Genomic DNA, 22,254 nt, shown 5'->3' with positions numbered 1-22,254 from the left:
CCCTTCCAGCTGTCAACCCTACCTCCCAAAAGCCTCCCTACAGGCCAAGCAGATGGAAGGGGATCCAGCCCAGCCCCCAACAACAGATTCTTATCAGCCAGAGAACAATGGCTGGAAATGCCTCTGCCACAGTTCCCGCCACGGCTTCCTCTTTGTCTCCAGGCTGCTGCTGGCATGAGGACCACTAACCCCTCATTCCCTTCCACCCCATTTCCCATGCGCCCCCCAAGTCCCAGCACAATCCCCTGCTCACATTCCCAAATTGGGGGGAGGGGGCAGAATTAAGCCACACACAGCTAATGGGGGGGGGAGTTAAGAAGCGCTGCAAAGGCAGAAGCCCCTCGCTGCAAGCACAGACCCAGAAGGGGGAAAGCGTCTGAGGAATGAGCTCCTCAGCCGCCCCCCCAGATGACCAGGGGCAGCGCCCCACCTCCCAGTTTCGCACCCTGAGCGACCCTCACACATGCCCCCTATCTTGGGTGTTCTCCCCCAGAATCCATGGAGAGTAGCCAGGAGGAGCTGAGCCATCTGGAGTGGAGTTGGGGTGACAAGGAGACTCCCAAATCCCTGAGATGCCTCCGCAGTGCCAGGCCAGCCACAGGCAAAGCACAGGAGTAGCCATCCAGCCAGCCCATGGCCCTGTGGGGGGCAGAGGCGGGCATGAGGGGCACAGCCCTGTCCGAGTGCAGCAGGGTGATGTGTGCTGCGGCCGCAGCAAAAGTGCCATGCAGAGAAAGCGAAGGGGCAGAACCACTCACTCACCAGCCGCAAGTTCCGGATCACGTCGCGCTCTCTGGGCTGGGCGGCCGGAGGCGAGGGCGAGCAAAGAGGGAAGCAGAGGGCAGAGGGCAGAGGTCAGAAGGCAGAGGTCCCGCCGACAGAGCCAGCAATGGACAGAACAGACAGACAGAGCAGCAGACAGTGGGCACGGGGGAGGAAGAGCCTCCCCAAAAGCAAAGAAGAGTTATTGTGTTAGAGCACAAACACAGGCAGGTGAGGGGTGGGGGTCTATGGGACCAAGAGGGAAAGGAGGCTGGACTAAAATGGCGGGGAAGAAGTCCCAGGCTGGCATCTTGCTTTCTCTATGTTCCCTAAAACAACCTCTCTCTGGAAGAAGACTTTGGTTCTAGAGATGGTTTGGACTCCATCTCCTATCATCCCCTGACACTGACCGCTCCAGCTTGGAGAGCGTGTGCAGCACCGCAGTCGGCTGGACATCCAAACTACACAGGGAACCACCTGGAGCCTATGGGGCTTAATTCTTCCTCACCATGGGGCTCATTGGAGGAGTCTCAGCCTCCCCACACCCACTCCCGCCCCAGACCATGCTTACTGCACTTCTGAGGCACCCATGGTAGGGAGACCTGGACCCCACACTCAAAACCATGAGGGGTTTCAAGAACCAAAGGGGAGCCTCCTTCCTAACTGTGCCCCCAAGGCTGGCAAGTTCTTTGTCCCTAAGGACAGAATGGGGGCGGAGGAGTATGGTGCAGACCCTGGACGGAGGACCCCCAATGGAGTCTGCAAAGCAATGGGGGGAGAGGTGGGGAGGGGTCCCATGCCACTGAAGAGGGAGGAGGAGAATGGGGAGGTCCTCCTTCTGCCCCACTCCCTGCCACATCCAGGCCCTTCGAGAGGGAGGGAGGGGGACAGCCAAGGAGGAGGCCCCAAGGTGGCCAGAAAAATGCCCCACCATCATCACCACCAGGCAAGAGACCCAGGGCCCCATTAGAGAGCAAGCAGGGGGGGTGTGTGTGTGAAAAATTCAAGGGGAAGGAAGCAAGGCAGCAGTGCAGGGGGCGAGTAGGGGGGCTGCAGTCCAGCCTTGCCCTTAAGACATCTTGGCCTGCTTCTTGCCCCCCAACCACCATGGGGCTCTGCCCAGAGGAGAGGCAGAAGAAGAGCATTATCCTGGGGGAGGGAGAGTGTCCACTGCCCCCCATGAGCAAACGGGGGGAGACTTACCAGGGTGTCTCCCGAGAGCACCTCCAGGAGAGAGATGAGATTGTGTCCATCGCGCAAGTCTTCGTAGAGGTCGTTGACATGGCGCTGGGCCTGGCGGGAGGCAAGGAGGAAATGGTCAGCAATGGTGATGGTGAGTGAGGGGCTGGGCCCAGGCCCCCCCACCTACCATAAAGCAGGGGCTTAATGCAACTGTCCCCACCCCTCTCTTGGGCCCTGCTGGACACAGCATCCTGGTGGTCACTCCTCCAGCCACAGGGCTGCCCTGAGCAGAGCAGAAGCAAGCACAGAGCCTGCCACCCTCCCAAGCTCAGCTTCACTGCACCAAAATCGCTTTGGGTTAGGCAGTGCCCTTCAGGAAGGCCTCCACTGCAAGCCCTCAGATGGTGCCTGCAAATGCATTCTGCCAACAACAACAACCCTGGTAGGCAGCCCACCCTGGCCTTTGTGTCCACGTCGGTCCCTATCCGTATCTAGCTTTGGGAGGCTACCTTCAACCCCAAGTATGGGGACAGGCAGCAGATAAACAAATGAGCCAAGAAATAAAATGGCCCTGGGTTCAACTCCATCAACCTCTCTGGAGGCCAAAAGGGTCCCAAAGACCCCCCCAGCCAGCTAACCCCTCCCCAGGCAGCTTTGTGGGAGAACGGAAAGAAGCAGTGAAAAAAGGCAGGAGAAAGGGGGAAAGAAAGTGTTTCTGGTGCCCCCCTCAGCCCCAGAAAGGTTTGGCACACCTACCTCCGCTCGCCAGTGCTGGTGCCAAGGAAGGAAGGAGAGAAGGAGAGGAAGAAGCAGAAGAGAAAGAGACAGATGCAGGTTAGGAAGAGAAAACGACACCCCCCCATGCATCTGTGTGCCATGGCTGGGGAGGGTGCCAAGGGAGAGGGCCACTTGTCGGGCCGCTGGCACTGCCTACCCCTTCCCCTCTATGTGAGAGTGGCTCACCCCAACCCAAGGAGTGGGCAGGGTCGGGCCCAGGCAGGATGGGGCCCCCAACACACAACCCCCTGCTCCTCCTGGCTCTGTGCTGTGTGTGCCAAGGAGAGCAGACCCCCCCTTGCTTGACTCTCTGCTGCTCATCGCAACAGGGGGGCGAATCGCACAGGGTCCCCAGCTGTCTTCAGGATGGGGTCGAACTGGTGGGTCCCCACCAACATCCCAAAGCAGGGCTCCCCAAGGAAAGGACGCACTCTGGGGAAAGAGGGGCTGCTAGGGGGCGGTTGGAGTTTTGGGGAGGGGGATCTGCACAGAGGCTCCGAGACAAGAGTAAGGAAAGGCAAAGAGAGAGGGAGTGGCACAGAGATAGAGAAGGAAGTGGGGAGAGATGGGGGCTCTCTTCAGCTGCCCCTCCTTTTGGGCCTCCCCCCAACTCACAATCTGCTCTTCCTCCCACCCCAAAGTGTCCCTGATGTTTAGTGGTCCTTCTGGGTGACCACAATCGGACTCCAAAGGAGGAGGGCTGCCTGGGGGTCCCCAACCCCACAAAGGGGGCAAGTGCAGAGGATCTGGACCTCCAGGAAGTAGTATGCCTGTGGTGGCACTGGTGGGGAGAACCCCACCCGGGGGAGACAGTGCTATGCCAAGGATGGAGGAGGGTGGCATTGGGGCGAAGGATGGGCAGGGGGGGCCTGCAAAAACACATTGCCTCCAGCAAGAAGAAGAATGAGGTCGTGGGGAAGAGGAAGAGAACCCCTCAAAAGTCCCCCCCAACACAGCTCTGCCTGGAGCATGGGAGGGGGCTACACATAAATCCCCATTCCGAGTGGGAGGCTCTTTTCCCTGCTCATTCCCCCCAGGACAGAGGGGGGCTGGAGGGGGAAGAGCCTTGGCCAGAGACTCCCCCAAAGAGTCCTACAAGGAGGAGCCCCAGACCGGCAACTGGCCCCATGGAAGGCGAGGGGGAGCCAGGGCTCACCTTGAGCAGGTGCTTGTTGACCCATTTTGTGAAGGTTTTCTTCTGGACCCGGTCTCGCTCGTCTGCAAGAGAGAGAGAGAAGACGGAGGTTGAGTGGGTTGCGGTGGGGGGGGGGGAGAGCGCTAAGGGACTTGGGGTGCCACAAAGTCCCTTTGCGGACTTTCCCACCAGGTCTGTGGGCCTTTTTGTGCCTGGGCAGCCAGACCCGTTCCTTTGGTCTTTCTTGCTCTGGGAGGCCTTGCACCTGAGGAAGTGGACTCAGGTCTAGCAAAGCTCATCCTCCCAACTTCTTTGGTGCAATGATGGTATCAGAGAGCATAGCATCCGGGAGACATCCAAGGGCCACCCAGCCCCCCCCCATCCTGCCATGCAGGAACTCCCAATCAGAGCGCTCTCTCTCTCTCTCTCTCTCTCTCTCTCAGGGGAGCCTGCAGCAGCCTCTCTTTCAAGCAAAAGGCTTTCAGGCACAGACCTTTTTACCCAAACCACCTTTTTTGGCCTGGCGCTCATTGGCAGATCGGGGGGGGGGGGGGGCAGTGGGGGGGGCTGGGTTCTGCTTAATTCTGTATGTTTTACATTTTGTATTTTCCAACTGTTTTATTTGGCGTATTTGAACGGTTCTTGAAAGTGCAGTTTTAATCTCTTTGTGTGTTTCTGCGTCTCTGTATCGGAGAAAGGCGGGATACAAATACAACAAACAAACAAACAAACAACCTTGCAGCCACTGCCCCCCTTCCTCCCCCCCGCACCTTAGAGACCAAAACGGGGGAAGCTGGAGGCATGGCAAGCCCTTCCCTCCCCCCCCCCCCCCGTTGACTCCCTAAAGAGGAAGGAAGGCAGGCAGCCAGGCCATGATGGCCCCCTCCAGCCCTGGCTCAGGCGGGGCCCCCTCCTCCTCCTCCTCCGGGGGCCACTTTCCACCAGGCCCCAAAGGGCCCCCTCCCTCAAGTGGCCCCGATCCCTCCTCTTGGGAGCCCTTCGGGGCCAAGGCAAGGCAGCCTCGGGGCCCGGCCCAAAGAAAGCCCTCTCTCTCCGCCGCAGACTCAGGGCGTGCCCCACAGACAGCCGCCGGAGAGCAGAAAGCCTGGCCCCAGGCGCCAACGCCGGGCAGATCGGGGCAAGCCCAGGGCCATGCCAAGGCTCAGGGCGAGGTGCCCACTGCTGCCTCTCAGGGCAGAGGAGACCGGGCACCTGGGCTGGCAGCCCGAGGAGCGCCCTTGCCCACCGCAGAGAGCAGGACCGGGGCCCGGGAGCCGAGGGTCCCTCCGGGGGGAAGGTACCTTTCTTGCCCTCGGAGGCGCGGAGGAGGGCCTTGTAGAGGAGCTCCTGCTCCTGCTCCTGCTCCTGGCCCCCGGGGGCCCCTCCTCGGCTCCGCAGCCGCGCCGCCGGGCGAGACATCAGGCTGAGCCCCGGGCTTCGGGAAGGCCAGGCGAGCCAGGGACGGACGGACGGTCGGTCGGTCGGTCTGCTGGCTGGCTGGCTTCCTCGGCCGCCTCCTCTTCCCCGCCGGATGCCCGGCCCTGCCCTGCTCGCCCGCCTGCCTCCCCGCGGAGGACCGCCCCTCGGGAGGGGCCCTGGGCGGCAGGGCACCTGGCCCCCGAAGGCTCCGCGGGGCTCTTCCTCCTCCTGCTGCTGCTGGCCCTCTGTCCATGTGCAAAGCGCCTCCGCAGCCCAAGGGCCCCCGACCGCCTCGGCGGAAGGATCCAAGGGAGGGAAGGAGGGCAGCCCCAGCCAGACAGCCAGGGCTCCTCGGAGAGAGAGCGAGAGAGAGAGAGCCCCGGGAAGGCAGCCCCAAGCTCCCCGGAGCCTCCTCCTCCTCCTCCTTCTCCTTCTAAGGGCATCCGAGGAAGGAGACCTCAGTCCTTCTTCCAGTGGCCCCTCTCTCCAGAGGAAGGAAGCCAGGTCCCAGTCGAGGAGGACTAGCAAGGCCTGCTGGCCCCCGGAGGAAAGCCCGGGCTGGGCTTGGGAAGCAGGGAGCAGCCCAAAGGCCAAGAAGAGGCCCTGCTGCCGCCCCCTCCCCAGAGCCCCAGGGGAGCCTGGACTTGGAAGGGGCCTCCGGCTGCCAGGCCTCGGGGGCTTATGGGGGGAGGGGACTCTTCCTGGACTTGCCCCCCCGGCCTCCCCCTCCCCCGTGCCCCCCCCCGGACATGCCAGCGGAGCCAGGACCCGCCCGGATCCAGATGTTGCCCAACATCTGGGCACAGGATGCCGGGGGGGGGGGGGAGGAGAGGCCAAGGCCCAACAAAGGGGGGGGGGGGAGGAAAGACGAAAGACGATAGTCCTTTGTGGGTTTTTTTGGGGGGGGCTGTGTGAATGCCATGTTCTAGAAGGGTTTCTTCCTGACGGTTTGCAAGCAGCATCTGTGGCTTTGGCATCTTCAGAGAATGCTGGCAAACGTCAGGAAGAAACCCTTCTAGAACATGGCATTCACACAGCCCCCCCCCCCGAAAAACCCACAAAGGACTAAAGAGGGAAGAGTTCAGGGAGGGAGGGGGAAGGGGCCAAGGGGCACATGGACCCCAGGAAACCCCGGACTTCCCAAGGAGCCCCAGAGAGAGAGAGGAGGCTCCCAGGAGGCCAACTGCCCCACTGACCCCCCCCGGAGCCTTGCCCCCCCATACCTGGCTCGCTGCCAACATGACCCCCCCACATGTTCCGCAAGGCTGACCCAAGTCCAAACCCATCTCTAAAAGGCGGCCTTCCCTTCTGGGGGGGGGGGCACGGAGCCCCTCCCTGCCTCCTGGCAAAGTCCGCTCAGTCTTTGGGGTCAGTTTCTTGGCTGAAGTGTCTATAGTCTTATAGAGGAGTCTGTCTATACAGGACAAAGTCTCCCAGAACAGGCCACACAGCCCCCCCCCCAAAAAAAGAACCCTAAATATAATTTGAAACCCACTTCTAAAAGGCGGCCTTCTCAGGATTCAAAGGGGCTCCAATCCGGGGCAAGAAGATCGGGTTGACCCCCCCCTTCTAGCCTTCCCAGTCCCTTCCAGAGGCGCCCCCAAAAGGCAGGGACCCCCAGCGGCCCCCCATTGCAAACATTGGGGCCCCCGTGGCCCTGGCGCCCAAAGCTCTTCATGGTCAGACTGTCAGCCTGAGGGCAGGGGACCCTCCGCTCCAAAGCGTCCTGTCTGCGGCGGCGCTTTAGAATAATAATGAGCTTAATAATAAGACTAATGAGGCTAATGAGGCTAATGAGGATACAACCCGCCCCCAGTGGCCCCTCCCACCCAGTTCCTCTCAAAACGGACTCTGGAGACACAATGGAAACCGCAGCCTGTGCCCCCCCCCACAATAAAAAGGGCCCCACTCCCAACTAAATGCTCAGCCTCCATTAAGGACCCCAGAGAAGAGCTGCCACCCCAGAGGTTTTGGGGGGGCATTTCAAGGGGGGGCTCCAAGGAGGGAGGGAGGGAGGGGGCCGATGGGATTCCCCCCAGTCCTTTCCTACTCCGCTGCTTGTTTTCTGCCCTTGCCTTCCTGAGGCTGAGAGAGTGTGACTCCAAGGGCCCCAGGGGCCTGGGTCAGGATTGGCACCCGGGCCGTGCCTCTTGCCCTGGGGATGGGGCTTCCACACTGCAGGAGGCAGAGCAGTTCCACACCACTTTAAGGGCCCCTGGGCTTTGCAGTGTGCTGAGACCCTACTACAAATCCCAGGGTTCCCGGCGGTGCCAGGCTGCTTCGTTTCTGCAGCGGACAAAGTTTCCCTCCATCGGGGTCCAGCCTGGAGGGCAGGTCCCAGGCTGCGGAGAGGGGATGATGGGGGCTGTAGTGGAAAAGCCTCTCGAGGAGGAGGGGGCCTGGACCCCCACAGCAGCCTTCCCAAGCTCTTGGCAGCCCTCCTCTGGGTCAAGCTTGCCCAAAGGTCTCCTGGGGATCGCAGGGCACCCCAGCAATTGGGGGCTGGGGGTGACCAAGACCCCTCTCTGCCCGCGGGGCACAAGCAGAGCCACCAATGTCCCAACTGCAGAGGAGGACAAGGCACCACGAAATGTAGGACATTCCAGAGAAAATGGAGGGCGTGGCTGAATGAAAGCTACAAACATCCCTCTGCGGCTAGAATCCCAAGCGCCGTCCCTGGGTTCGGTCTGGAGAGAGAGAGAGAGGCTCCGCCAAAGAAAGGCTTTGGCGCAGGAGCTTCTGCAGACTTCAGGCCACTTCCTCAGATGCATTTCGGGGAAGGAGGCGCCTGAGCCGGAGCTCCGAAGGCTGCCTCTGAGGAAGAAGAAGGGCTTCAGGGTCTCTCCCTCTCGGAGGCCCTGCTCCAAATGGAGGACAGTTTGGTGATGCAATGTAGGACATGTCCTGGGAAAGGAGGACGCCTCTGGCGCCTGCGCGGGGGGCGGGGCCGGTTGCCTCGGCGACGGAGGGGAGGAGCCCGCCCCGCCCCGCCCCTTAACCCCGCCCTGCCCGAGGCGCTGGGAAGAGCCCGCCGTCCCTGCCAGGTAGGCCTCCCTGCCTGCCTGCCTGGGTCCCTCGCCCTCCTGCTCCTGCTCCTGCTCCTGGGGGACCTACCGAGGCAGCAGAGGAGGCCGCGCAGGAGGCGCTGGCGGTGGGTCTCCGGGGCGACCAGCCACTCCGAGCCGCCCAGCAGCACCGCCCTCTTGGGGGCGAAGAAGGGGCCCTCCAGCGAAGGCCCAGGAGGAGGAGAAGGGGCGCCGCCAGACATGGCCCAAGCAGCCCAGCACCACTAGGCCCCGCTGCCGCCGCCGCCACTGGCCCCGGAGGACGAGGCTGCTGCCTGCTGCCTGCCTCTGGGCCCTCCTCCCTCCCTGGGCGCTCCTCCTCCTCCTCCGCCCTTCCCGCCTTGCTGCTGCCCAGCCAGGCCGCTTCCCAGGGGATCCGGGGCAGCCAAGGCAGGCCCCCGCTTCACTGAGCCACGCCAGGAAGGGACTCCCTCCCTCCGTGGCCCAGCCGGGTGGGGCCCTTCCCTCCCCTCCCCTCGGGGGTCTCCTCCTCCTCCTCCTCCAGCAGCCGAGGCGGCAGTCTACCTGCGAAGCCCTCCTCCTCCTCCGAGGAAGAGGAAAGGCAGCAGCAGCAGCACCAGCCGGGGAAGAAGGGGTCGCGGCGGCCGCCCATGGCTGCCTCTGGCCGGCTCTTCCCTTCCTGGCCAGCCCCGGTCCGGCGGAGGGAGCTAGAAGGGGGCCGGGCCTGGCAGGGGAGGAGGAGGAGGAGGAGGCCCCCCAAACGGCAGCCAAGGGGCGGCATCCCGGACAGGCCTCCCCTGCCCCCCCCCGACTGACCGCAGGCCTTTCCTTCCTCTTTCTCTGGACCGGCGGCAGGAGGAGGAGGAGGAGGAGGAGGAGGAGGAGGAGGCAGCCAGAAGCCCCGAAGAGCATGCCCCAAAGCCCCCGAAAAGCCCCCGGAATCCGGCTGTGGCAACGAAAGGTCGCCCTCCTTGAAGAGAAAGCACTGGAACTGATTCCACTCGCAAAAGTCCCATGAAACCCAACCAAAGACTCTTTCAGCCCTTTGGAGATAGATGTTCATTTGGACACGAAGGGGCTCCAGGGAGCTTTGTGCCAAATGGAAACGTGTTCGGCTGCAACCGCACTGCAGAAATAATCCAGTTTGAGACTGCTTTTAACTGCCCTGGCTCAGTGCTAGGGTAGTTTTGTGAGAAAGAGCTCTGGCGCCACAATGAACTACAATTCCCATGATGCACCTGAGGAAGTAGGCTTAAGTCTAGGAAAGCTAGACTTAAGAGGGAGAGAGAGGGGGGGGGCTTCCTGAGGGCGGGGCGGCGACCCCTCCCCAGTCCTCTCTCTGAGTGTGTGGCACTGCCAAGGGCTGCCCTCAGGGTCAGGGCTGGAGCTGGAATGGGCCAAAGTCACCCAAACTGCACTGAATCAGAGCCAGGCCCCAAAAGCACACCAAAAGCTCTGGAAAGTCCCCCTTTCCGTGGGGAAGTCGCCACATTGGGAAGCCCCAGAGAGAGCAGCAGCAGCAGGGCTGGCCTGCCAGGAGCAGATAAGGCGGCAGCAGGGACAGCCAGATCGGGCTCCCTGCCTCCTTTTGCACTCCAAGCCAGAAACACAAACAACGCTCCCTCGAGGGAGGAGGAGGACGGATGGCCCTCGGTCAGCGGGGGGGGGGGGGGGCAGAAGAAGGGGCTGGGGCTGGGTCAGGGCCCTTCTGGGGGTCTCTTCCAACTCCAGGCCCCATGTATTCCTATAGGGCAGAATGAGGTCGGACCAGAGGGCCCTGGAGCCTCCTCCACCTCCAGGGAGGATGAGCCTGGGAGGCCCGAGGCCCCTTCCTCGGGTGCAAGGAGCCAGTCCTGGGAGGGAACGTGGGCTCCTGTCAGCGCACCTTCTGGCCCTGAAAAGGGTGCCCCGAAGGCCCTTGGTGTGCGGGCGGGCGGGCCTTGGCCTGGGCCCTGGGCCCCTCGCCATCCCTCGCAGCGAGAGCACTCCAGACTCCCAAAGGCTTGCGCTCAAAGGCAGGCCCCCAAATCCCTTGGCAGGCCTTCCCCACCAAGTTCTCTGGACAGACTTTGGGGAGGGAGGGACCCAAAGCGCCAGGGAGAAGTGAGTCAGCCTCCCCCCTTCCTGACCCCCCCAAAAGCCCACATCTGGCCCAGGGAAGCGGAAAGTCTGAGCAAGGCCTCCGCCGCCAGCTTCCCTTCCCTCCAGCCGCGCCCTGGCACCCCTTGGCACCCCCCAAAGGAGGGACTGCGCCCCAGAGAAGCCCGGGGGGGGGAGAGAGAGCGCCATGTGCTCTGCACATGCTCAGAGGCAGCCTCGATTCAGGGCTATGGAAACCCTCCTCCGGGTGAGGCACACACTCTCAGCCTCAGAGGAGGGCCATGGCAAGCCTCCCCTGAGGAAACCTGGGAGGAAAGCCCCTGGCAGAGAGAGGCTCCAGCCATCAATCGGAAGCACCTGAAGGCGCCCAGGCTGCCTTTCCCCGGCGGGGTTTAACTCGGGGGCTCAGCCAGTGGCTCTCTGGCCCCAAAGCGAAGCTCCAGAGCCTCTCCGGGCCAAGAAGGCCTCGGGCCCAGCCTCAGGCCTCTCTTCCCTCCCTCCCTCCCTCCCTTCCCTCCCCAGGAAAGACTGGCTTTGAGGAGGCTCTGGGCCTCCTGGCTGCTTGCTTTTAAAAGCCTTGTTGAGGGCGAGTGTTTCCAATGGGGCTCATGCCCTCTTCCTTGGGTCCCTCCCCGGGAGCCCCAGTCTTGGGGGGAAGGCCCAGGGCGAGGGGGGGGATAACAACAGCAAAGACAAGAGTATTAATGGTCTTAAGAATGATAATAATACTGGAAGTCAGGCAAGAGCCCCAGGCAGCAGGGCCTAGTGGTCGGAGCCTTGGAGTAAGACTCTGGAGAGTAGGATTCAGGAAGCAGCCTGGAAAGGGCTCCTGTGCCCCTCACCGAAAGGAAGCAGTTGGCAGCATGCCTTTCCCTGGACGCCAGCCTCCTTCCTCAGATGCATTTGGAGGCAATAATAATAATTATAATAATGCTAAGAATACCTTGCAGCAGTTGGAGACTCACTGAAAGGAGGAGGCTTTCCCCAGACTCAGTTGCACCGGAGGAAGTCGCCTCAAGCCCAGGGCAGCTCCTGCGGCTGCCGCTTTCTGGCTGCAGCCCACCGGGCGACCCTTGGGCCAGAGGTCCCACTCTCTCAGCCCCAGAGGAAGGCGAGGGCAAGCTCCTCTGAGGAAACCTGGCCAAGAAAGTACCCATGGCAGGGGGGCAAAAGTCGGAAACCACTTGAAGGCACACAACCGCAACAACCACATGAGGACGAGCAACAAGGTCCAGCAAGAGAGCAGCCCCCAAGGCCTACTGTCTCAGCCCAGGATTTCCTCTGCCCCATCTCGGATTCACCCCTTTTCACTCGCTGCCCCCCACTCCTGGAACCTCCTTCCCCCACGAGACACAAGAGCCATCACTTCTTTAACCAGCTTCAAAACGGAGTTGAAGACCATGCTGTTCAGAGAAGCCTTCCCAGACATTGCGTAATTGTCGCTTGCTATTTGGTGTTCTTTTGGTGCCTGTTTATCGAACCATTTCCTGTATTGCTATGTATTGTATATGTATTATCCTACTTGAGAGTATGTATTTTCCCTGGATGAAGATTAACCGTCCATGATGAAGGCAAGCCCTCCCTCCAGTCCATCTGCCTTGGTCCAGGCCTCGGAGGTAGAGAGGAACTGCTGGACCTCTGACCCTTTCCCTCCACCACTCCCTTCTTCTCCTTCTGTGTCATGTCTTTTTAGATTGGAAGCCCCAGGGCAGGGAACCCTCGAACTAAAAAGATGGCATGTAAATTTACAGCGCTTCATAAATCAAGGTTAATAATAATAATAATAATAATAAACAATAAGGAAGGCCAGGCCAAGGCGGCCAGGAGCCCCTCCGCTGGGGCTCAGTCCGACTCCCCTGCCCCCCTCCCCTGCTTCTCCAGGAGTCTATTTGGGGGTCCGGCCCCATCAGAGCTGAGGGGGGCGCAGCAACCGGGGATCCTTCTTGGTCTCCAGGCCAACAAGCGCCCCCCCTGCCCTCCCCGCCTCTGGGGGGCTAAGAATAGCCTGGCAGCCTCCGGGTGGGGCCGCCCCTCCCTCCCTCCCTGCCTCCCTCCCTGGGAACACGGCGTCCGGACCCAGGGAGAGAGATGGGGCCAGGTGGCCCACCACCCCCAGCCAGGGCCAGGGCCGGGCACAGGGGTGGCACTGCAGCCCAGGGACCCCCAGCCGCCCAGGCTGCCAGGCCAGGCATTGCCCAGAGTGGGATGATGCCTCGGGGCAGCTGCGAGCGACCTTGGCGGCGGAGGAGGAGGAGGAGGAGGGGGGTCTGGCCGGGCATCGGGCCCATCAGCCTCGCGGGGCAGCGCCGCTCTGCCCGGGAACAGGCCCCGGCCCAAGCGGGGATTAGCCAGGAGGGAAGGGGGCAGGTCTCGGGCACAGGCCCTCCTCGCCCTCCCCTTGGCTGGTGCCAGGGAGCAAGGGCCTGCCCGAGACCCCCGCCCCGCTCCAAAGGCAGCAGCAGCAGGAGGAGGGCTGCCTCCGAAGGGAAGGCTCCCAATGGGGCCCAGGGGGACTGCCTGCCCCAAGAGGAGGGCTCCCGGGGTCCCAAGCCCTCCCTGCCCGGGGGGCCCGGGGGGACATATGAAGGGAAGGGGCTGTGGGTCTGAGGGGGCTTCTCGTCCTCTGCACCCCTTTCTCCCCCTCCCCTCCTGGTTTCAGTTTCCATTCCGGAGCAGCTGCTCTCCTGGCAGCGCAGACTTTGGCTTTCGGGCGGGGCGAGGGGGGCGGCCCGTCAGTCAGGCGTTGCCATGGCAGCAGGACACGGGGGGGGGGCATCCAGGGCGATGCCCGGAAAGGGTGGCATTGGTTCTGGGAACTCCGCGGGCTCTGGAAATATTGTGGGGAGGGGTTGGGGGGGATGCCAGGCGGCGTGTTTCCGACCCCAGGAAGCCCCCCTCCCCCAGTGAGGCCACACTCTTTGGGCGGCGTCGGTGGGGGCCACGTTTTCTGTGGGGGAGGGAGGCCCTCAAAAGAAAGGCGTCACAGAGAGTGGCGCTCTGCCCATGCTCAGAGGCCCAGAACTAACCTCCCGACAGAGGTGGTGGTGGGTGGGGGGCTTCCTGGGACTGAGGAGGCCACTCGGGCCCCGAAGCCAGGAGGGGAGGCCTCTGGGAGGGTCGGGGAAGGCATTTGCCCTTCAGGTGGGGGGGGCGGGCGGGAAGGCGGAGGCCGGACCCCCAACTAGCCCCAGGCCCCTTGCCAGCCCCTCCCCAAAGACAGACAGCTGGGCCCTGACTGCCCCGCCCCCACAGCAACAGCCGGAAGGCCCCGCCTCCCCCGCGGGCAAAAATAAACAGCCAGACCCAAAACACACACAAGGATCCCTCCCAGGTGCCACCTGCCGCCCTTGGCACCGAGGGCACCGGGGCCTCGTCAGAATAAAAGCCCTCCCCGGAAAACGGACGCACCTGGGACCCAGAGCCCCCCCCAAAAGGCGCCCCAAATCCCCTTCCTTCCAGTCCCCTTCGCGGGGGAGGCTCCGTCCGAGGGACCCCTTCCAAGGCGCCAAAAACAGCTCTAAGGGGGGGGTCTTGCCCCTTTCGCTGCCCCCCGCCGGGAGCCTTGGCAGTACAGAAACATCGCGGGGGGGGGGCCAAGGAAGGGAAGGCCGGGGGCGCCACTGCCCCCCTCGGCCCCCCAGCCCTCGATCCACCCTCCCCCCGAGGCCCTCAAGTTGGGAAGCAGGAGGCCAACCCAAAGGCCCTCTAGCCCCAAGGCAGCCCCCTCCCCTCCCCTCCCCTCCCCGGAGCCAGTCTGGGGGGGGGGCTTGAAATGTCAAAGGCGCCCAAGGACTTCGGGGCCGTTTCAGGTCGCCTCTCCGCCGGAGAAGAGGAGAGGGGAGGGGAGGGCTGGCTTGTAAGGCCCCTCCCCTCCCCTCCCCAAGCGGGGATGGAGCGGGGCGGGGGGAGCAGGGCCGAGGGAATGGCTGCAAGTCCCCAAAGGCAGGGCTGATCGTCTCCGGCGGCGAAGGAGTTAAGGGGCGCCAGGGAGGGAGGGAGGGAGGGAGGGGGGCTTCGTCCAGAGGAGGAGGGTCCGCCCCCGCCCGCCCGCCCGCCCTCCGCGGGGCCCTAGCGCCGCCGCTTCCCCGCTGGCTGAGCGGCTGACTCACCCTGCAGCTGCTGCTGCTGCTGCTGCTGCTGCTGCTCCGGAGAGAGTCCCGCTGCCCCGCGGCGCCGGTACCAGACCAGGGCCAGGCTCAGCGCGTGCCCGGCCACCACCAGCGAAGGGAAGAGACCCCCGCCCCCGCCCCCGGGCTCCATGGCCGCCGAAGCCCCCCGCCCGCGGCAGCAATAGGCTCCGGCCGGTGCCCTTCCTTCTCCGGCGGCGCTGCGAGGGAGGGAGAGAGGGAGGAGGGCGCCTGGCCCGGGGAGGCCCCTCCAGAGGAGAAGCCACAGCCCAGGATCCTCCTCCCCCTCCAGGCCCTCCCTCCCTCCCTCCCTCCCTCGCCGGGCCCCGGACCCCGAGCTCTCCCTCCAGCAGCAGCAGCAGCCCCCTGGCCCTCGCTGGCCTCCGGAGAGGCCCTTCCGCAGCCCAGGGCAGGCAGGGTCTGCCAGGGCCTCCCCTCCCTCCCTCCCTCCCTCCCTCCAGGCCTACCGGGCACGATCTTCATGGGGGCGAGGGGGGCACTGGAGCAGCCGCAGCAGCCCAGCGGCCAGGGTCCGAGTGAGGGTCCGAGCGGCAGGCGCCTGCTCTGGGTCAGCCCCAGCGGCTCCCCGGGGGCCATTCGGGGGAGGGAGGGAGGGAGGCTATAAATAGCGCCCAGGCCACCCACCGAGAGAGAGAGAGAGAGAGAGCCTGACGCCCGGCTCCGGAGGGGGGGGAGGGAGGGGCCCCGGAGGGAGGCCACGCCCCCAGGAGGGGAGGCCGAAGAAGGCCCCCGCGGGCCCTGGAGGGAGCATCGCTCATCCCCAAGGATGGCCCCAGAGGCCCCTGCTCTGCCCGGGGAAGGGGCCCTTCAGCTCCCTAAGCCTGGGCATGCTGGGAAATGACAGCCCCAATGCCTGTGTGTGTGTGTCCTGGCAGCAAAGGACAAGGAATGCTCAGGGACCACTTGTTCCTTGCCTAAGAAAACCCTGTGCAACCCATGGAATAGATGACTTGAGGCCCCAGATCCCATCTGATCTTGGGAGCTAAGCAGGGCCAGCCCTGGTTAGGACTTGGATGCAAAGCCACCCAGGGATCCTAAGCACTAGGCTCTGTTTCGGAGGCAGAAGGGCCGAACCACCTTCGGAGGATTCCTGGCCCATGACATTGGTCAGGGTCCCAAGGCACAGCCTCTCTAGACAGGGGCCAGCCCCCTCCCCATTAAAGAGCTCCAGGTGGAAGGAGACCCCCACCCAAAAGGCTTCCTCCTCTTCCTCCTCCTCCACCAAAACCTCAAACACAATTTTTAAATTACCAGTTTTAAAGAACCGATCGAGGGGTTTTACTTTGTCTTGCTTGATATGCTCTTTAAAGCGATGCTGCTGTGGTTTTTCTGGATGGTTCCCTGTCTGGATCCACAGCCAGAAACGGGGAAGAGATCATAACAAATTGTATGATGAGAGATGCATCTGAGGAAGTAGACGCAAATCTTCACGAAGCTCATGCTCCCAACGGCTTGCCTTTCATTACTCTCAAAGGGCTACAAGATCCCTTTGCACACAGTCAGCCCTCCATAGCCACCAACTGTTTTATCCATGGGTCCAAACATCCACGGTTTGGAAATATTGTTTACACATTGCCCCCTTAAGCCCCCCCCCAAAAAAAGAGGGAGCTGGAAAGCATCTCCTTTTCTCTGAAGATGCTGGCGAAACGCTCAGGAACAAACGCTTCTACAACATGGCTGCGTATCCTGGAAAACCCATTAAAAAACCCATCTCCTGGGTCTTTGGCCGGCTAGATGACCATCCGGCAAGGGATGCAGGAGAGGCCTGACCCCAGGAGAAGTGTCAGATGGGGGACACCTGGCTGAATGAAACTGCATGTGAAAGGGATCTGGGAGTCCAAGTGGACCACAAGTTGAACATGAGTCAACAGTGTGATGCGGCAGCTAACAAGGCCAATGCAATTCTAGGCTGCATCAATAGAAGTCTAGATCAAGGGAAGTCATAGTGCCCCTCTATTCTGCTTTGGTCAGGCCCCACCTGGAATAATCCTGGGTCCAGTTCTGGGCCCCACAATTCCAAAAGGAGATTGAGAAACTGGAGCCATGTGTCCAAAGGAGGGCAACCAAAATGGTGAAGGGTCTGGAAACCATGAAGCAGGACTTGGGCAGCTAGATTTGTTTAGCTTGAGGAAGAGACAGTTCAGAGGTGATATGAGAGCCCTGTTTAAATACTTGAAGGGATGCCATGGAGCCATGGATGCCAGCTCCAGGAAAAGAGATTCCAGCTCAAGATTAGGAAGAACTCCCTGAGAGCAAGGGCTGTTGGAGAGAGGAACAGACTCCTTCCTGGGAGTGTAGTGGAGTCTCCTTCCTTGGAGGTCTTCAGGCAGAGGCTGGATGGCTTTGATGGGGATTTCCTGCATGGCAGAAGGGGGTTGGACTGGATCAGGGTCCTTGGGGTCTCTTCCAACTCTAGGATTCTGTGATTCTATGAAGAGCCCAAGGCCCAAAAGGCACGGAGACCCCAGGCTCAGCTAAAGGGCCATTCGAGGCCCCTTCCCCTTGCCGAGGCTGGGCTCTCTCCCTGAAGGCCAAGAGGCCTCTGCCTGCGCCTGGTGCAGCCGCCTGGAAAGGAATCTCTCCTCTCCCTCCTCTTTGTACATACAATGGCCTCCCATTCCTCAGGCCTCGGCCAGGACCCTCCCTGGGCCACCCCCAGACCAGACCCCCCCCCCCCATGGTCAGAGGGCCCTCTGCTGACCTCTCTGTCGCAGATGCTTTGGGGAGGCTCTAAGCAGAGGCTGGACGGCCTCCCTTCGAGTTGGGGGAGGTCTCAAGGGCCACCCCCCTCCAGCCCTCCTCCCTGGGAGCAGAGAAGGAGGCCTTCTGAAGGTTTGGGTGGAATCTAAGCACTGGCCTCGGGGGGGGGGGGCTGGTGGCCCTTGGTGGCCCTTGGGACCCCCCCCCCCAACTCTACAGATCCAGTGCGACCATCAGCCAAGCTTTCTATGCAGAAGGAAGGAAGGAAGGAAACAAGCGGGAGGTTGCTCTCCTTTGCTGGAAACCTCCCCGAAGAGGGGCGGCCAGGGGGGCTCCTGCGGTGGCCTTTGCTCTTTGGGCCACAGGAGCCCCTCAGCCAGAGTCTTGGGGCGAGGAGGGTGGGGGGCAGGCCCGGGGGGGCACCAGGCGTTGAGTGGCAGGCAGGGGGCGGGGCCATCTGCGGCTGAGCTAAAGGGGGGAGAGATCCCCTGGAAGACCCCCTCCCCTGAAACCCATCTTGGAAGCAGCTGCGGAAGGAAAGCCCCGGGGGAAGGGGGGTCCAGTCCCCTTGATGGGGAGATGCCCCCCTGGAAAGAGGGCAGGGGCTCCCTCCCTGCGCCTCTCCAGCCTCCCCCCCACGGCGGAAAGGATGGGCCCAACCTTCCCAAGGCATAGAGCCCCCCATACTCTCACCCTGGTCCCCCCCCGGAGGAGGAGAAGGCCCAGCCCCCAAACAGACAGAGACAAGGGGGCTTTTGGGGGTCTGGCCCTGGCCCCTCTCACTCTAGACCCCCTTTCCTCCGCTGTCCCGAGAGTACCTTGCCCCTGCTGGATGAGGTCCTCCATGAAGCAGCGCCCGTCCTCCCAGTCCAGAGCCGGCGGAGGGGCGGCTCCCTCTCCCTCTCGCTCCTGGCGCCCAGCAGCCTCCCGGACAAGCCCCGGCAGACTGAGGCAGAGGCAGAGGCCAGGCCCACCCCCTCTTCCTCCCCGGATCAGGGGCTCCCTCCAGCTGCCAGAGCGGAGCCCCCTCAGCCCCTTCCCAGGACCCCCCAGGAGGGAAGCGGAGCTGGCAGGAGGAGGATCGGTTACTGCCTCCTGGTCCTGCTCCGGCGGAAGTGGAGGACATGTCCTGGGAAAGGAGGACACCCCAAAGGAGGACCTGAAGAAGAACGGAGGGCATTCCCCAAAGGAAAGCGAAAGAGCACTTACAGAAGGATCACTCCCTGCCTCCAGAGGGAGCCCCCCCCCCGAAGCCTTGCCCTGGGCAGCCCCCTCCGGGGCATCTCTGCCAGGGCCCAAGTCAGGCCTTCAAAGGGGCGGGAGGGGGACTGGGCCGCATGCTGCTGTGTCCGGGAAAAGAGGACCTCTGGTCGCGCTGGCCCAGGGGCCCCAAGGGCAGGGAATAGTGGGGGGGGGCTGGAAGGGTCTGGAGGGAGACACTCCACCCTCCAAAAAAACACACTGGCCTTGTTGGAGGAAGGCCTGGCCACTGGCCACAGAGGTGCCAAAGCAGTATCACACCCAACAGTGCCCCCTTCCCCCATGGACTGCCCCAGAGGCATCCACCATCACCCGGAACCCCCCCCCCTCCCCACCTGGGCATTGAAATGGGCAGCCCCCCCCCCGCCATGGTCAGAAGAATGAGAGAGGGAAAACCCCTCTGTCCAGGCAAAAGAGAGGCGGTGGTCAGCCCACCAGCCTCCATGCCATGTAGGGTGGGCATGTGGGTGGCAGAGTTTTCTGGGGCACCAGTTGCAGCGGAGACGTCTCCTGGGGTACCTTCACCAGGTGGGGGTCCCTTCCTTCTGCGCCCCCTGCGTGGCCGCCTCCTTTTCTGGGGCTCTGGGGCCCTTCCGGCCAGGGCTTCTCTGGCTCCTGCAGGCTCCATGGGGCAGAGCACCAACCGCCCCTCTGACCTTGGCAGGCAGAAAGACGAGGAGGCGGCCGGCCGGCGGTGGCACACTTGTCCAGGGAGTGGTGCCTGCCCACCAGCCCAGGAAGAAGCAGTGTCTGGCTAAGGATAGAAAGGCAGCAGCTGCGGCCCACCTGTCGGCCAGGGACGGAGGGCCCCTTCGCCCACCCCAGATCTCTGGGCCTGCCTCAGAATAGACCACAGCACCCTGGATGGGGGGCCCTCCGGCTCTGGGGAGCGACCCATGAGGCAGAGGAAGCCAGCTGTGGAGGAGAGGGCTCCCCTCAAAAAGAAGCCTACTATTGGGTGCTGGGCACCCCCTTTTCTCTGGCATCTCTGCCAGCTCCTGAGTGAGGCCTTGGAAGAAGCATGAATGAATGAATGAATGAATGAATGAATGAATGGACATTGGGGGAGACCTTCTCTTTCCCCAGACTGTGGGGAGGAGGAACACAACACTCCCTGGAATGACTGCCGGCCCATGAACCCCATGGCAACTAGTCTGGAACAACAGCCCCACACCGCGCCCCAGAGATCTAGACGCACACATTAGCACCAGAGGAGAGCAAGAACCCAGAGAGGGAAGAGGCAGTCTGGTAAGTCTTGCCAAGAGCCAAGTGGCCATTCACCGGCCATTCACTCTCCACAGTAAGTAGCACGCCCAAACAAAATGCCCACATGCCACGATAACATCACACCCCAGGCAGACCCATACTTTGTAGGCCTCCTTTCACCTCTGACCCGTCCCCAGGGGGTCTCTGACCTTCATCAGGGCTGCTGTCCGATGCCACCCTTGGCGCCACCCTCACTGGCTGCACGTGCGCCGCACGTACAATGACCGGATCCTCCTCCTTCCGCCGGTAGGCCTGTCGTGAGCCCTCCTGAGGTTTGGGCGGGCAGCTGAGGGCCCCACCTGGCGCGGCCTGTACACGGGGCGGGCAATAGGCTGGCCTGGCGGTGGCCACAGGCCGGCGTACCCGCTGCAGGGTGGCGGGCACAATCTCAGACGGGAGGTGCAGGTATTGGCGCAGGTGCGCAATGCCATCATCCGTCAGGTACCAGTAGGAGTGGCGCCAGGCGAAGTTCTCCCGGACAAGGCCGCGGGAGCGCAGGGAGGCCATGGCCCGGTGGACCTGCAGGTTGCTGACCCCTGGCAGCTGTGGGTGGTGGCTCTGGGGCCGGGGGTCCTTCTGGGCCACCAAGACCCCATCCCTGAAGAGTAGCTCATAGATGGTACGCAGTTGCCCCAGGGGCATTAGCATGCCAGCCACCATGTTGAGGGCAAGGAGTGGGGCTGCTGGGCCAGGGGCAGAGAGGCAGGCAGTCGACTGGCCAGCAAGAAGAGGAAGGAGATCCGAGATGGAACTGACCGGCAGCCAAGGAGCACCACCCTCCCTCTCTTCCTCCCTCCCCCTAAGAGGCCTTGCTGGGCACGCTCACAGGGCTGCTCCGACTCCTCCCCAGCTGCCAAGGGTGGGGGAGACCCCCTCCCTCCTCACTACTAAAGAGGGTGGGTGGATGATGGGGTGGTGGTTTGGCTCCCTTCCTCCCTCTCCCTTTGGCTGGGGGGCACTGCCAGCCCTGACGCAGCAGCAAGGAAGGCGAAGGAGGGGGACTCAGCCAGAGACTCACTCAAGGAGCAGGAATGGCTAGATGGGTGGCCAACAGCCATCCGCATCATCAGAGTTTCCTACAACTTGGCAGCGAGAAGGTGCTAGCTGTGGGCAGAAGAAGGGGAGGCGCATGTTGTCTGCCCAGAGCATGTGGCAGGAAGGGAAAAAGATCCGGCTCTGACCGGATTGGGGCTGGGGAGGCAAGTCTGGAACTGTGGGGCGCATGGGGCGGGTGGGTGGGTCAGAGGGAGGGCAGCCAGGCAGAAGGCAGAGGAAAGTCATTCCCCCCCATGATAGTCAGGGTCCCTGAGAGACCCCCCAAAGCATAGAATCATGGAGTTGGGAGAGACCCAATGTTGCCATATAGGAAGACACCATCCAAGCCATCCAGCCTCTCTTTAAAACCGGCCTCCAAAGGAGACTCCACCAAACTGCATTGAGGCAGCAGCCTCTTCCACTGTCAAATAGCTCCTGCTCTCAGGAAGTTCTTCCTAATGTTTACAGAATTACAGAGTCCATACAGATGGAAGGAACCCCAAGGGTCTCCAGTCAAACCCCAATCTATCCAGCCTCTGAAAACCTCCAAGAGACTCCACCATGCAGTTGAACAGCACTTATTGTCAGGAGGTTCCTTCTAATGTTCAGGTGCAACCTTTTCCTGCAGTTTGCATCCATTAAGTGCAAGTGGGCATGCTATCATGCCCCGCAGTATCAAGGGGCCTCAAGTGGGGAAGCCCACCATACAGTAACCAGGGAAAAGAAGCGACTCCAGAGCAGCCCACACTCCCAACACAAGCCACAAAAAATATCCCAGCAGGGCACCCAGAATGGCACAAGACTCAGTTCTGCCCATTGCATTTTGGAAAAGGACAATGTCCGGCAGGTGCCTTTCCAGTACTAACCTGTTTTACACACAGAATCCTGTGCCACAGAGCGGCTCAAATGAGAATTTGTGGCACCAGGCCCTGCTAGTGGCTGCATGGGCACAGAGATGCCCAGGCGCCTTTGCCCTCTCCCCAAGGCTTTGTCCCCTGCTGACCACCCCCTTCATCCACCAGCCGGCTGGCTCTGCTGCCCGCCCTGTTTGAAGCACAAGCCCTTCATGGCGTATGTGTGAAGCAGCTCCTTCCTTTCCCAGGACCTTCTGCTGACCTCCCCCCCACCAACCTGACAGCCAGAGTCAATATTTGCCCAGGATTTGCTTCTGGCTCCTGCGCCAGAAACCCCACTCTCCATGCAAACACACACACCAACACACACACAGATGCAGGTGGCTGGCGCGGGTGCCACCTGGAGACACAGGCCTGTGCATGCTACCTATATGGAGATGCTGAAGCACACTGCCCCCCAATACATGGGAGGAGGCCTGTGGGCACTGGGTTGGCGAGGAAGTGTAAAGGTTGAGCAATGACCCCACAGGGTCTGACCCCAAGATCCAGCCAGTCCAGCATCCTTCTTAAAATCAGACCTGGAAGAGACC

The 22,254-nt window shown here is 62.3% G+C and overlaps 1 protein-coding gene and 1 pseudogene across 8 annotated transcripts in view; both read right to left on the bottom strand.

Moving 5' to 3' along the window:
• PLEC (plectin) overlaps window positions 1-22,254 on the bottom strand; it is a 127,105-nt gene that overhangs the window by 34,761 nt on the left and 70,090 nt on the right. For 3 of the 8 annotated variants that reach the window (XM_089518233.1, XM_089518237.1, XM_089518238.1), the window contains 4 exons: window positions 3,878-3,939; window positions 2,701-2,715; window positions 1,966-2,055; window positions 763-798 (listed from right to left, as the gene is read on the bottom strand). In XM_089518233.1, coding sequence (XP_089374359.1) covers window positions 763-798; window positions 1,966-2,055; window positions 2,701-2,715; window positions 3,878-3,939 — 203 coding nt within the window. Of the gene's footprint in view, window positions 1-762; window positions 799-1,965; window positions 2,056-2,700; window positions 2,716-3,877; window positions 3,940-14,995; window positions 15,027-22,254 lie in introns of those variants that run through there. The other 5 variants (XM_089518234.1, XM_089518239.1, XM_089518240.1 and 2 more) reach the window with 4 other exon arrangements.
• LOC149317795 (small ribosomal subunit protein eS10 pseudogene) lies at window positions 18,898-20,649 on the bottom strand (annotated as a pseudogene).

The sequence above is a fragment of the Sceloporus occidentalis genome, unplaced genomic scaffold (genome assembly GCF_023333645.1).
Source record: "Sceloporus occidentalis isolate IW3139 unplaced genomic scaffold, rSceOcc1.0.p SCAF_3, whole genome shotgun sequence".
Classification (NCBI taxonomy): Eukaryota; Metazoa; Chordata; class Lepidosauria; order Squamata; family Phrynosomatidae; genus Sceloporus; species Sceloporus occidentalis.
This window is presented reverse-complemented; position numbering and strand designations above follow the sequence as displayed.